The sequence below is a fragment of the Zonotrichia leucophrys genome, chromosome 13, assembly GCF_028769735.1.
Source record: "Zonotrichia leucophrys gambelii isolate GWCS_2022_RI chromosome 13, RI_Zleu_2.0, whole genome shotgun sequence".
In the NCBI taxonomy this organism is placed as follows: domain Eukaryota; kingdom Metazoa; phylum Chordata; class Aves; order Passeriformes; family Passerellidae; genus Zonotrichia; species Zonotrichia leucophrys.
In genome coordinates, this window is record NC_088183.1 from 7,205,168 (window position 1) to 7,218,570 (window position 13,403).

At 40.5% G+C, this 13,403-nt stretch overlaps 1 protein-coding gene across 1 annotated transcript in view; it reads left to right on the plus strand.

Moving 5' to 3' along the window:
* Positions 1 to 13,403, plus strand: part of ADAMTS2 (ADAM metallopeptidase with thrombospondin type 1 motif 2) — a 170,555-nt gene that overhangs the window by 114,293 nt on the left and 42,859 nt on the right. The window contains exon 5 of the mRNA XM_064725057.1: positions 10,678 to 10,761. Within this exon, the coding sequence (XP_064581127.1) occupies positions 10,678 to 10,761 (84 nt within the window). The remainder of the gene's footprint in view (positions 1 to 10,677; positions 10,762 to 13,403) is intronic.

Genomic DNA, 13,403 nt, shown 5'->3' on the forward strand with positions numbered 1-13,403 from the left:
CAGGGGCTCAGGTTTTTGGAAGTCATTATGTTTCAGCTGTATATTCCCTTAACCTAAGCTTCCTGCTGAGGAACATGGTTTGGAGAGCTCTCTTCAAATAAGATTCTAACAGAAATTACAACTGGCTTTTAAATTTTTAAAACTACTCTGCTGAATTCTTTGATTTCTCAACAGCCACTTTAGGTCCCAGGCCACCTCCCTGCTCCTTGTTCACACTGCAGTAAAATGTTATGCAGTGTAACTCTGAGCCTTCTTAAATTGATTTAGTATTTACTCCATGACTGACATCTTTAGGTTTCCTTAGTTAAATATTTAATCTTCATAACCATAGTCTGTGTAATAGGCTATATAGTGTAGGAGTGATGAAAGGAGACACTAGGGAATATTATGTTTGAAAGAATCACTTTTTATTTCTAAATATCAATGCAGCAGCCCTCTAACACCCCAGACAGTAAGCAAGGACACTATTTTTTGGAAAAGAATGAAGACTTGAAAAACCATCCATAGTACAGATAAAAATCCAAATATATTTTATTCTTTTGCCAAAGAAATAGAAGTCAGTGGTAGCCCCCCTCATAGGCAACTCATTTGGGGATGACTTTCTTCCTTCTCCTTCTCGTCTGGAACAGGAGTCTTTTCTCAAAAAGACACACTTCTGAAAAAGCTTTGGCCTCAGTGAATGTGTATTCTTAGTAAAATAGTGTTGAGTAAAAAAATTGTAGGTCTGCTCTGTTTTTGACAAATGGAGTCTGACTGCTGAAGTTTACAGTCGTGTCAAGAGGATGAGCCTGTAGATGACTCCTTTCACGTTGCAAACCACAGAGGCAGAAATCCAGGCTGTTAGGTAGATTTGTCTGGGATGCAGTTTTTCCAAGATATATTTTTTTAATTATGAAGCTTAGTTTTTTTCCTTCTTTATTACGTTCTTTTAGCAATGTGCAGAATATCACTGTTTTTCATTTTAAATTAGAGGTGGAATACAATTTGAGAAAATCCCTTGTGTGATATAAATTCAGTTATGACTTTTTATAACAGCATTGTAAATAGTTAAAAACCTGCTCTGACATTAGAATTATGGAGTACTTGGTGTCTGCTCTGATGGCTGTAAATGCATATATTCTAACAGAAATGACATAGTGAATTTAATTTATTTGTGTGGTTTGTTTCCTCTGAGGCCTAAAACAAAGTCTACAGTGAAACAGATGGTTTTATGCATCTCTAAATTAACAAGTCAAACAGGCCAAACCAGGAATGTGGCAAACAGGCCAAAATAGATTAAACAGGACTCTTTACTTATCATGTCACTTAAATCTATTTTTAAGAATTAAAATATACAGTAATGGTAAAGAAGCCATAAATGTTCCAGCTCTGGAATATACTTTTTCCTAATTTTAGTAAACCAAACCAAGACACAAATTGCAAGAAATAACAGCTCTTCAGCAGCCTGTCTCTGCAAGTGGTTTAGAAAGTGCAGCCTGTGTAACCATCCCCACAGGGCACAGCAGCTCTTGGCACAGGCAGCAATTTTTCTGTTGAGGGCTCTGAGGTAGAAACGTCTTTTGGGGACTGAGGATGTGTCCCATGCCTTGTGCCCAAATTCGAGGAGCTGCTTGAAATCCTCAAGGCCTCTTGAAAGGCACTGGAAAGTTGCTGGCAGTCATCAGTGTTGTCCTGTTCTTTCTCTCAAAAGTCAGCTGGTTTCTAGAGTTTTTTCTCTGTATTTCAGCAGAGGGGTGGTGATGGTAACCAGCCCCATTTCCAGCTCCAGCACAGAGAGGCAGGAGGGGTTTATTGCTGCAGATGGTGCTGGGGACTCGGATTGTGCCAAGGACAACACAATGCAGAACCTCTCCTTCCTCTCCACAAGGCAACTCCAGCTCTTGCCCTCATTGCTGGATGGGTGCAAGGTGTAATTCTGTACAGAACATGGCTTTGTTCTCCTTTCCTGAGGTTCACAGTGACTCCTCCATTGCCCTCTCTTCTACCTCTTTGAATTTTGGGGGGTTTTTGTTTAGAAAATGAGCCCACTATAAGAGGCCTTGGGGTGCCTGGCTGCTAGGGGTCACGTGTGCAGTGTGTCTCTGATGAGATGTGTAGGTCCACACTGAAAAAGAGTGACAAACAATTCCAGCTGTATTTTTAAATCTAATTGGAGATCCTCTCATAAGAATCAGATTGTGTGTACCCTGCTGGATTTAGGATGTAATCAATTAGCTTCCTGTACTAACAAGGCATAGAATCAATTAGCTTTGTATGGTAACGAGGTAGTAAGCATAAAATCAAGAATGCATGGTAATGAAATTAAATAATAGTGAAGATATTTACTGGAGATAAAACAGGTAATCAAATAGTTGAATTTCTGAGGTTCCAAAAATGAAATAAACCTTAGGTGGATTGTCCCTCCTGGGGCAAGACATTACTTTCCCAGAAGCAACTCCCAGCATGGCTGCTTCTCCCACTGTGCCTGATCTCTTTGTGTGTGATGGCGTGAACAGTTGTCCTTAACTAACTTTTCCCAGGGATCTTGGGTGGAACCCTACCACCAACCCAATCAAAACAATATATTTTTTTTTTCCAAGCTCAGCGCAATGACTGTAAATTCAGTAAAATCTGTTTTGTGCAGCTCAAGTGATGTGTTACAGTCCACACCTAAAAGCCATGAAGTGAGAAAAAACAGGGGCTGGGTGTCCTGGCTATCTTGAATAGCTGTGCTAATATTTATCCCAAAGTTTGGAAATGAAGTCACTCCCAAACAAATGGTGATGGATGCCAGAGGATTTTTAACACGTTGGGCTGCAGCCACGTATCGTCTGACTGTGCTCCAGCCGTTCCACTGCAGTGAGCTCGGCCTCATGCCTCCCCTTTTTCATCCTCCAGTCATTTCCTCTGACAAAACTCTGGTTTCTCTTGACCTCCTCTCTTTTCTGGGCTCAGCACCACGGGGACATTCAGTCACCTTTGGAAAAGATGCCATTGTTTTCACTTTGGAGACCTCGCTGCCCCTCGCTTGCACCATTTTCATTGCGCGTCATGCTGTGCTTTTTCCTGGGAGGGATATTGGCCTGCACAGTCCTCTGCATTTCCAAGTGTGAGCCCACACATTGCACAAATTAACTTTGTATTTATAGCATGCAGGAGCATTTCCACAGAGGAGACATATTTGGGTGGAATCTTGTAGTTCTGTAGTTACTCAAGAACATAGAAGGTAATTCAATTTCAGCAAGAAAGCATCTCAACCCCCCCAGTAATTGTATCTGCCTGTACAATTGCTTGGGAAATACTAGAAAAGTGCAAGGCTAGAAGTGGTGTTGTAGAATTACCTTGTTGCTTGGGAAAGGAAAGGTTTTCACTGCAGGATGCTCTGGGAGGAGAAGGGCACAGAATGGATGTCATTGAGCTGAATGGCTTGGATGGGTGCACTGATCAGAGCATAAAAATCTGGCTGGGTGGTCAAATCCAAAGGGTGGTGGTAAATGGAACCAAATCCAGCTGGTGGCCAGTCCAAAGTGGTATCCCCAGGTCCAGCAGTGCTCAATAGCAGTGATCTGGATTAGGGAATTGAGTGAATCCTCAGTTCATGACACCAAGGTAGATGGGAGTGTTGATCTGCTGGAGGGCTGAAGGCTCTGCAGTGGGATCTGGACATGGCCTCAAGTTGCTCCAGGTGATGTTTAGATTGAATATTTGGAAAAATCTCTTAATGGTTGTTAAGCATTGGAACAGGCTGCCCAGGGAAGTGGTGGAGTCACCATCCCTGGAGATGATTAGAAGATATTTGCATGTGGCACTTGGGGTTGTGGTTTAGTGGTGACCTTGACAGTGCGGGGGTTGATGGTTGGACTTCATAATCTTAAAGAGCTTTTTCAACCTAAAGGGTAAATTGATTTTGAAATGGATGTTGTTGGTACCCAGTACTGGTGCTGAAATTCACTGCTTCATAACTCTCTTAAAAGTAGTTTTGAGGATTAAGCAATTTTCAGGGGTAAAAATCTTTAAATTCTTTTCCATTCCTTTACTGTAAAAGAGCTGATATTAAAATATTTATATATACTTATTTAATGTAAATATGGCCAAAATATTTGTGATACTAAAGCCCATCCCCTCAAAGAAGCTAAGTGCCTAATTGCTGTTATTTCAAAGGGAGATAGACTCTAAATAAGAGCTATGCCTCACTCTGGGCCAGATTTATCTGAGTATTTAGTCATTTACCTGCCTTTGAAATCAGTGAGAATCAGTATTAAAAATTAGCTCATGGGATTATGTATCCCCCAGCCTTCAAGTGAAACCTCAACTCCAGAACAAATACATTAAACAACTTTTCATTTGAATAACTGAAATCAATGAGAGTTATGCAGCTGGGGGCTTTGGAAAGTCCCTGGAGTCTTTCACCTGCATCTTTCAGCACTACACATGTCTTTGAAATTGTGGCCCTGAGGCGCTGCTGAATGTGTTATCTGTCCTCTTTAATAGGATGTACATGATACTACTATTATAGATGAGATTTCTGCTCTTGTATCTCTGGCTGATGAGGGATGAAGATTTGCAGGTACAGAACAGCAAGTCCCTAATGAGAGGAAAGGGCAGAAATGCCATCGGTTTCTAACTGACAGTTGGATAAAAACCTGAAAGCATGTCTAATTCTAGCTGCTAAAAAGAAAGTGATGATTGAATACATTGAAATAATGGTGCTCCCTGTCTTCAGAATCATGCTTTTTAAACTAAAAAGTATTTCTTTTAGGCAGCAAGGATAGTTCAATAATGTAGAATTCAACTGGATTTTTGAAAATTAAATAATTCATAAGCTCCAATGCTCATTATTTAAAATCAGTTTATTTGAATATGGGCACTTTAAATTTGAACTAACTCTAAGAAGTTTCACAAATAACAAATGTAAGTCCAGCTCTATTCATCTGAGGGACTTCAGCTGTCTGTAGCTGAATTACAGCTTGTTTGAAAGTTTAAATTTATGTATGTGAGTTAACTCCACATTTTGACTGTTCATTATACACCAGTAGCTGTGACTGGTGTGAACAGTGTCTGAAGAGGCCTACATGAGGTTATTTTTGTTCATTATCTTGATTGCCACCCTACAGTGGAAGCTGTAGTTGTGCTTGAGCATTCAGGGGTTCCTGCAGGAAAGATCCTCTCAGAACTCTTACAGGTTGTGCTCATTTTCACAGGGATTTTATTCCCAGTGTCAATTAGGTGAGCATTGCTCATTATTGGTACCTGGAATGTGCCTTGCTGCCCTATCACACAGGTTTTGGTACCATCCTGAAGGTAGAGGGTAGGTACTGTTAAAAGATGATTTTTATCTTTACTCCAAATACCAACATGAGCTTTAGCCACAAAGGTTTCAGCCAGGGACTTCTGAGTTGTGGCAGTGTGGTTTGTGTGATGGAGTGTGGATGACTAGGATCAGCTTTCAAATTCTGGGCGCTTTTCTTTACCAAACACTCAGATTTAAAGAGGTCACCATATTTATTACTTTGACACCACACCCCTATCCCTTGTAGTAAAGTGATAAATCAGTCTGCTTAATTATTTTATGATGTTGATTTTATTAGCATGATCTTGAGACAGTAATTCAGAAAAATACTGAGTCTGTTGGCGCAAAGGTAATTTACAGTGTTTAGAGAAACTTCTCACAGCAGTGGTTTATGAGCAGGAATGAGAAGTTCCAAGAGCCTGCGGGAGGAACTAAGAAAAATAAATTAGTCATGAAGTCAGAAAACAAAGTCTATGACCTTTCTAAAGCCAATGTTACAGTCGAAGATGAGATAGAGGCTGGTAACACGAAGCTACCTAGTGCCTTGCCAACACATCTGCTGGGGAATGTTTTTCATTTTGATCAGAAGCAGCTAACTTGGACTTGGTAACACCTACTGACTCTGACACCAGAGAAGGTAAATCAGGACTCAGACTCATATTTGTATAGAAAAAGTGAGATTCCTATCTCTGGTTCAAAATGTACATTGCCAAGCTCTTCTAAAACTGCCCGGTGTATGTGGTTTTGAGCAGAATGATAGATGTTTTCCAAATGTGGGATCACAGTTTGACCTTTAAGTTTCACATGTCTTGTGTGCTTTCATTCTTCTTTTTTCCTTGTGATGCTCAATAAAGATTTCAGGAAAAAAAGAGGGTTCCTCTCTGAGGAAATGAGGAAATGCCTTGTAAGGACTAGAAAGGGTGATTTGCTGTATGACTTTCTGTGGGACCATAGTACATCCACCAGAGGAATTGATGTAACATTATTCCTGTGGGATTAAGATAAAGCTTTGGGAATGTCAGAAATGCTCATTTGGGATCTTCAAAAGCATAAAAAAGGTGATGAAAATCGAAGAGCACAGTGGTGTTTGAAGCGGGACCACAGAAAAATAAAGTGAGAGGGAAACGCTTTTGGGAGGGTCAGATTACAGAAGTTTGTGCTCAGTATCCACCATGACATTTCTGGTTCCTATCCTGTAATTCAAACCAGACATTTCTTACAGAAATAGACAATCACTGGATGCCCACCAGGCACCGAGGCTTTGCTGCAGATAATTATGAGCTGATGAATGAGCTGCATCTCGGGCTGGGCTCTGACAATGGCTTGCCAGCAGCTCTGCCATCCCACAGGGAAGGAGCTGATGCTCTCCAGCTTCTCCAGGATTGCTCTGGCAGAGATCCACACATGGTCCCAGCTCTGCCTGGGAGCACGTAGCCATCAGTAGTTTCTGCAGCAGTGGTTGTGTAAGGATGCTGGGTGATCAAAGAGCAGGCTAATCAGCTTGGATGGATCAGCAAACTGTGGTGGCTGCAAAACCAGATGACTCTTGGTTTGTGCCCTCTGCAAAGGGTCAGATGTGCCCTCTGATGGCCCCTGGTGCTGGGTCAGAGCTGTTTGACACTGATGGTGCCCGAGGTGGAAGCTGTGAAATGTCCAGCAGGGGTGTGTGCTCAGGAGCCTGGGGCAGCAGCGCTCACCCAGGCGTGAGGAGCAACCCATGGAGCTGCCTCAGGAAGGACCCGATGCTTTATGCTTCAGGAGTTGTGTTCTGATGAAATGATCTGCCTTTTGCAGAGCAGATACTAACAAACTCTGCAAGGCTGGGACTCCTTCTAAGTGCATGAATGAGTTTGCTGATGATTTGCCAAAATACACAGATTATTCTCCTATGGTGCATTGGTTTAATTAGGGATCCAGGGAACCACCTGACTTTGCCTAAAAATCCTGCCAGCTCTACCAGCAGGTAACCTGCTCTGCACCAAGACTAGCAGAACTGCAGGCTGTTGATTACTATTTGTGTTACAGGAGCTTTCAAAATTCCCTTTTAGGATCAGGCAGTGCTTTGCTCAGTAATCAAAACTTTCCAGTGCTTCTTTTACAAAGCATGAGGCACCTCACTGGTGCTTGGCTTGCCTTTAACTTTTTGATGTATTCTATGTGCTTACTGTGCTGACTTGAAACTTCCTCAAGGCAGGAGAATTATAAAATTAGCAGAGAGGGACAGATGAAAAAAAAAGTAAATAAAGTCTTTGTTTTTCTTATGTAGCACCAATCTGTGCTAGCCTGATTTCTACACAGAAACTTTAAATAGAAATGTGTGTTTTCCTTTGAAATATCCCAGAAAAAGAAACCAAAGATATCCCAAAATAGTTAGTGAACTACAACAGCTTGATAAAAGTCTCTTTACAGTATTTCACTGTGCTTTGAATTCTTTGAGATTTACCCAGCCTTCTTCATCACCCTCTATAAATGCTGAATCACTGTAGGACATTTAATAAGATTTAATTCATTCACTGCCTTCAGTACAGGAGCTGTGATTATGGGATGGTCTCTGTGTACTTTTTTCCTCCTATGCAGCAATTTAATTTTAGACTTACTGATCTAAGAACAACAGGAGATTGACTCTGGCTTTTCTTCTGTTGATATGAACCAGGATGTCCTGCTGAAGTACATGAAGATGCAGGGCTGGGAAAGTACTTGCAGTCTTTTCCAGAGCTGTGTGTATTTATTGCACAGACATGTGAACATGTATCTCCATTGTCTGGCTGTCTGTGCTATCAAACACTAAATTTCAAAGTTGTGAGTTGCTCTCAAGCCTGGAGCTTTCTGATTGCACAGGCTGGTTGGTCATCTTCTGCCCTATGCATTGAGCTGCATTAGCTTGACTCTGCTTTCCTGTTGAAATAAGAGGTGGAAATGTGGGGAATCTGAGCTAGGGACAGTGTTGGGCCTTTCAGTGTGTGCATTTTCATGAACCTCTGAGAGCACAACATTCGTTTGGATTTTGTATCTCTAACAGATTCCTGCAACAAATAGGTGTGATTTAGGCTGTGCTGAAAAGAAGGAAAAGCATCTATTTCAGCATATTATTCATGTGCAGTGAGACACTCCTAGCAAACCACAGTTTAGGTCAGAGGAAGATGCTGGGTGAAGAGGGCTTGGACTCATCCTTATTAATGAAACCAAGGCCCAGAGCTTTGAATTGGCCTGCTGTCTCGCAGAAAATCCAGGATCCCAAGAGAACCAAGCTGCTTTTTACAGTGCTTGTGCTTTTCTGCTCATTCACAGTTTGTTTGTTAGATGTCATTTGCATGAATAGTCAAACAGTGTTTTAATTCTGTTCCATCAATGTTTTCAAGCCAAGTTTCCCTTTGGCACACAACAACGATACAGTTGTTCGGTTACTCAACGATTGTTAAAAGAGGCTTAGGTTAAATTCTGGATGTTAATGAGAGAGTGGTGTGCACCAATTTGGATTATGCTTTATGAACTAATTAAATACTTATTTACATGCTGTGTTTACTGTCCTCTATACACAGCAGTTTTTTGTTTAATACTCATTTCATGTACAGGTAATTTGCAGCTTATTTCAACCTCATATCCTTGATGTGAGTACTCTCTTCTCACCACACAAAGAGGGAGGCAAATTAATATCCCTGTCTCCCTTGACAGCATTCAAGGGTCTTTTTCCTGGGTGAAAGAATTTTTGTAAAGCAAAATGTGTTTATGTCTTACCTCTTTATAGTTTGTGTTGAGCAATGGTCCTCAAAGTAAAATTAAGAGCGTTTTAAAAATTTTAGAATATAAAGTTAGTCTTCTAAAGTCTTATTTAAACATGCAAAGAGATGATCTGATTTCTAGAGGGGTTGTTCACAAAGCAGATTTGAGCATAATCAGCTCCTTCTACCCTGCAAGGAAAACAGAAGCCCCTGAGGCCACTCATAGCCGTGGGCTCCTCATCCACCATTTTAATCCAAGGATCTGCTTGCTCATCAACCTGCATCCCAGGCATGCCCCAGAATGTTCCCCAGGTGCCCTGGAGGGTGTGAGCCTCCTCCTGGAGCTGTGGTTCAGCAGGACACTCAGGACTGTTGAAAACTTGGATATCTACCAGGCATAAAATAAGGCTCTTCTGTCAAAAAATACTGATGAAACGAATTAAAATTCACTTTAAAATGTCAGCGGGGATTGCTTAGCAAAACCTACACTGATGTATTTAATTTTAATGGTTTTTGAAGAGATAAAATATGGGCCATTAAAACTGGGGCTGATTGAAGTAGCAGGACATTATTTACCATGTTTCAAATGAAAGGTTCCCTGAAAGTTATTTATTAGCTTGAAGTAATGAATCTAGTTTGCAGGAATAAATGAAATCTAGGTACATCCAGCAAAACAGTTCAGTTTGGTGCAACCTTTACCAAGGGAAGGAGGTTTTAGGGAAGGAACTTGCCTTGCAGGGATCTCATCTGCCTCTTCTAATTTGTAAAGCTAAACCCCTGCCATTTGGCCAAGTCTCATGCAGTCTTCATCACTGAATACTTAAATCAGCCTCGTTAACAGTTAATATTTGCCCAGCTTGCCTGTAGCAGTGTTTCCTAAGTAATTGTTATTCATCCACATTGCATTCTCTACTCTAAATATTTACAGTTTTCTTTTCATCGTTCCTGGGGTGATTTCCCCATGTGCATGTTCAGCTGTGTAGCTCTGGTATACAAAGAAAGAAGACAATTTTAACTTGCTGGCATTTTGTAGCTTTTGTTCTACTTGCAAAGTTTAACACTGATGAGTTTTGACACACAATAAAGCCAGCTCATGTGCCTGACCAGCTTTTTGGGGGAGGCACATCCTCTTGGCAGAGTGTGATATGATGGGTCCCAGATGGAAGAGTTACAGGGTGCAGCTGAGCTGATCCAGTGAATGGCTCTTGGGAGAGAGGTCCTGTCTCTCTGCTCACTCATCCCCTTCCCTATGCACGTTCCTGCTCAGCAGAGAGATATTTGGGATTTTGCCTGGATATTTGAGATTTTGCCATGCTCCAGGCTCCAGTGGGTACACATGGGTCAGCTCAGCTGCATGGTGTGGGTGCACCAAGATACCTCCAAGTGCAATTAGAGTGGCACTTATACACCTGGTAATCTGAAGTGTCTCTCTCTCTATATATATCTATATGTATATCTATATATCTATAAATCTATTGTTCTCTATTTTAAATTATTCCCTAAATTATGGCCTGTTGGGAGATTACAGCAGAGTTTGGAAAAACCCCATTCCCTCTCTCATTAGTGGAGTTTTTCATGTTTTAAATATGATCACAAAGCGGTGTCTGGCCTAATGACAGAGCATAAAAGGTACTGGCTGTATCACTGCCTTCATAGTTACCATTGTTAAAGCACTGAACTCTTTTGCAGGTTAATGAAATTTATCATGATGAGTCCCTGGGTGCTCACATTAACGTTGTCTTGGTGAGGATAATCCTGCTGAGCTACGGCAAGGTAAGGAAAGGTTAATTTAAATGGAGGATATCAATATCTCTAGACTTCTTTCTTTTATGAACAGTGCAGTTACTGGGGACATGTATTTGTTTTGTATTTTAATCCATATATATTATCCTTACTAGTTCGTGAATATAAAGAACTTTCATGTTTATATATATCTGTTTATCATTTAAACTTTACATTTCAAATAATTTCAATTTCTTCTGGGTTTTCCCTGTGTCACTTGATGTTACTGCTTAGCTCTGGCAGTCTGTCTTTTCAGATTTGTTTGGAATAGTCCATGAAACATAGAGAACATTTTAGTTCCTACAGAAAACACAATTGTGTTCTGGTTCAAGTGTATGTAAGTAACAGTAAACACAAGGTCAGCTCTGCAAGATGCTGAGGGCTATGGCTGCTTTCTAAGAACTCATTTATACTTGTGCTTATTATCAGGGGAACTACACATGTGCTTAAAGTAAAATGGGTGTTCTGTGGAATAGGGGCCAGAAGAAGAGAGCTCTGCAGATCAAATCTGTAATTAAAAATATCAAGTGTTCTTTCTCTCATTTTCTGTGGAAGGGGATGGTCCACAGACAAAACCTGGGTAAAAAGGAACAAAATGTTAAATGGGTTTCAATAGTATTGATCTGTTCAGTACCTGTGTCCTGTTACTGCCAAGTCAACATCAGATTCCATGGGAACAAGAACAGGACGTTTCAAGTATGTTGATAACTGCTTTGGTTAAGGACATGTGATTTTAGTGCCTCAAATGCAGCATCAGGCCCAGCTGCTCAGAGCAGAGTGTTAACATCCAATACACCTTCCTGTGACTGGAGTTGCTGGGATTTCCATGTTCATGTAGGAACCCTGGATTCTGGATGACTCCATGTCTGTTCATGGAAGTTGCTGGAATGCTGTCAGCAAAGAGCCAGAGCAGATGGTGAAACTTCCCTGCATTCACCAGCTTGTCCTGCTCAATACCAGCTCAGAATTTCCCTCCCTGGTGCAAATGAGGGAGCTCTCAGGTTTAGTCTGGCCTCTGCAGGAGACTGATTACCTGGATACAGGTTAAATTTTTCTGTTGGAGCTTCCCCATCTGAGAACTAAACACACCAATCTATCTCTGCTTTTCCTGCAGTGATGATAATGATGTAGTTATGCACTTTGAATAAGCTTTATCAGATGTATGTCCTAAGGTAAATGTAAAAAAAGGTCATATTTGCCATTTTGTGATTGAAACTTCATGGAGTGTGTAGTTAACATTGAATTACAAAATGGTTGATATATCCTTGTCATTGCTATAGTGGCAAAAATTGATTGCAAATTGACTTATGAATCTGATGTTGCAATAGTGGTGGAAGCCAGCAGAATTAGTGCCTGGGCTAGTCACTTCTTTGCAGTCCTTAGTACATAGGTATTTCATAATTGTTATGTGTTTATTATTATTCATCTTTAGCCCTATAGATCTACCTCAGTGTGAGCTCTGGCTATTTCTGCCATTTTCCAGATGGCAGACAGTGGCTACAGCAGTCATCATTCCATCTTAAGGATCTTTGTTTTCTTGTGAAGAGCAAAGATTTGTCCATTTATAATTTGAAAGTTACCAGTTTCATATTCTTTAGAGAGGAGAGTTGGGGTGGAGGACAGAATCCAGCATTTTTTGGCAGGTCTTTGGCCACATCACAGAAGTAGCATTTGCAGGTCTGTGTAATCTGCTTGTGGATATTCTGCTTCTGGATTCTACATCCACAATCTGCAGTGGACAAGGCTTTACCTTCTGAGTTATCCTGCTGGTTTCAGTGGAATAATTCTGCTATCACAAACTTGTCCCAAAGATAATTTTTCTTGCATTTCCATATCTGATTCTTGTTTACATGAAAGACAATCTATAGCTTTCTAAAAATAGTAAAAAGTATATATAAAAGATATAATTCCAAAACTCCTCTACTTTAAGATGTGAGAACCTGCATGCCATGGCTGTATAAGAATACATCCTTTTCTGTTCATGTTTTTAAAGTTCCTGATAAGAGGACTCCCAGTACCAGGGAGTAGAAGGTGAGGAGATTTTTCTTTAAAGTTTTGGGATAATTTAGCAGTGGAAAAGCATAGAGAAGTGTATAGTTCTTATTTTCTGAACCTGTTCTGAGGGATTAGAAAAAAGCCTTGAATATTTTACTGTCCCACACATGAGCACTAACAATTTTTAGGAAAATATATATTCAAAACACATAGTATTTAGTGGGGTACTTGTAGAAGTTAAGGCAGTGCATGAATGAAGCAGCGTGGTTGGCTTCACAACATGAAAATGTTATCCCAGTCTTGTTTGAGTAAGCATTTCTTTTGAAAGCATGGAGCTAATATCTTCAGATTCATTTGCTTCACTGCAGGCAATTTATATATATTATCAAGGGTGCCATTTAAATAATCATAATAATTACATTATGGTTCTGTAATTGATGAAGTATGTACCATCAACGTCAGGTTTATGACAGCACTCTCAGCTATTGCCAATTCTCCACCCCTGAGCAGCCTTCTACTGGATTGTGGGTTTTTCAGATGATTATATTATTTTATACAATATGTCATCTGTTGATAAGAATAATATGGACAATACTTGAGTTGCATAGCAACCAACCTTTCACTGGTTCTTGCTTGAA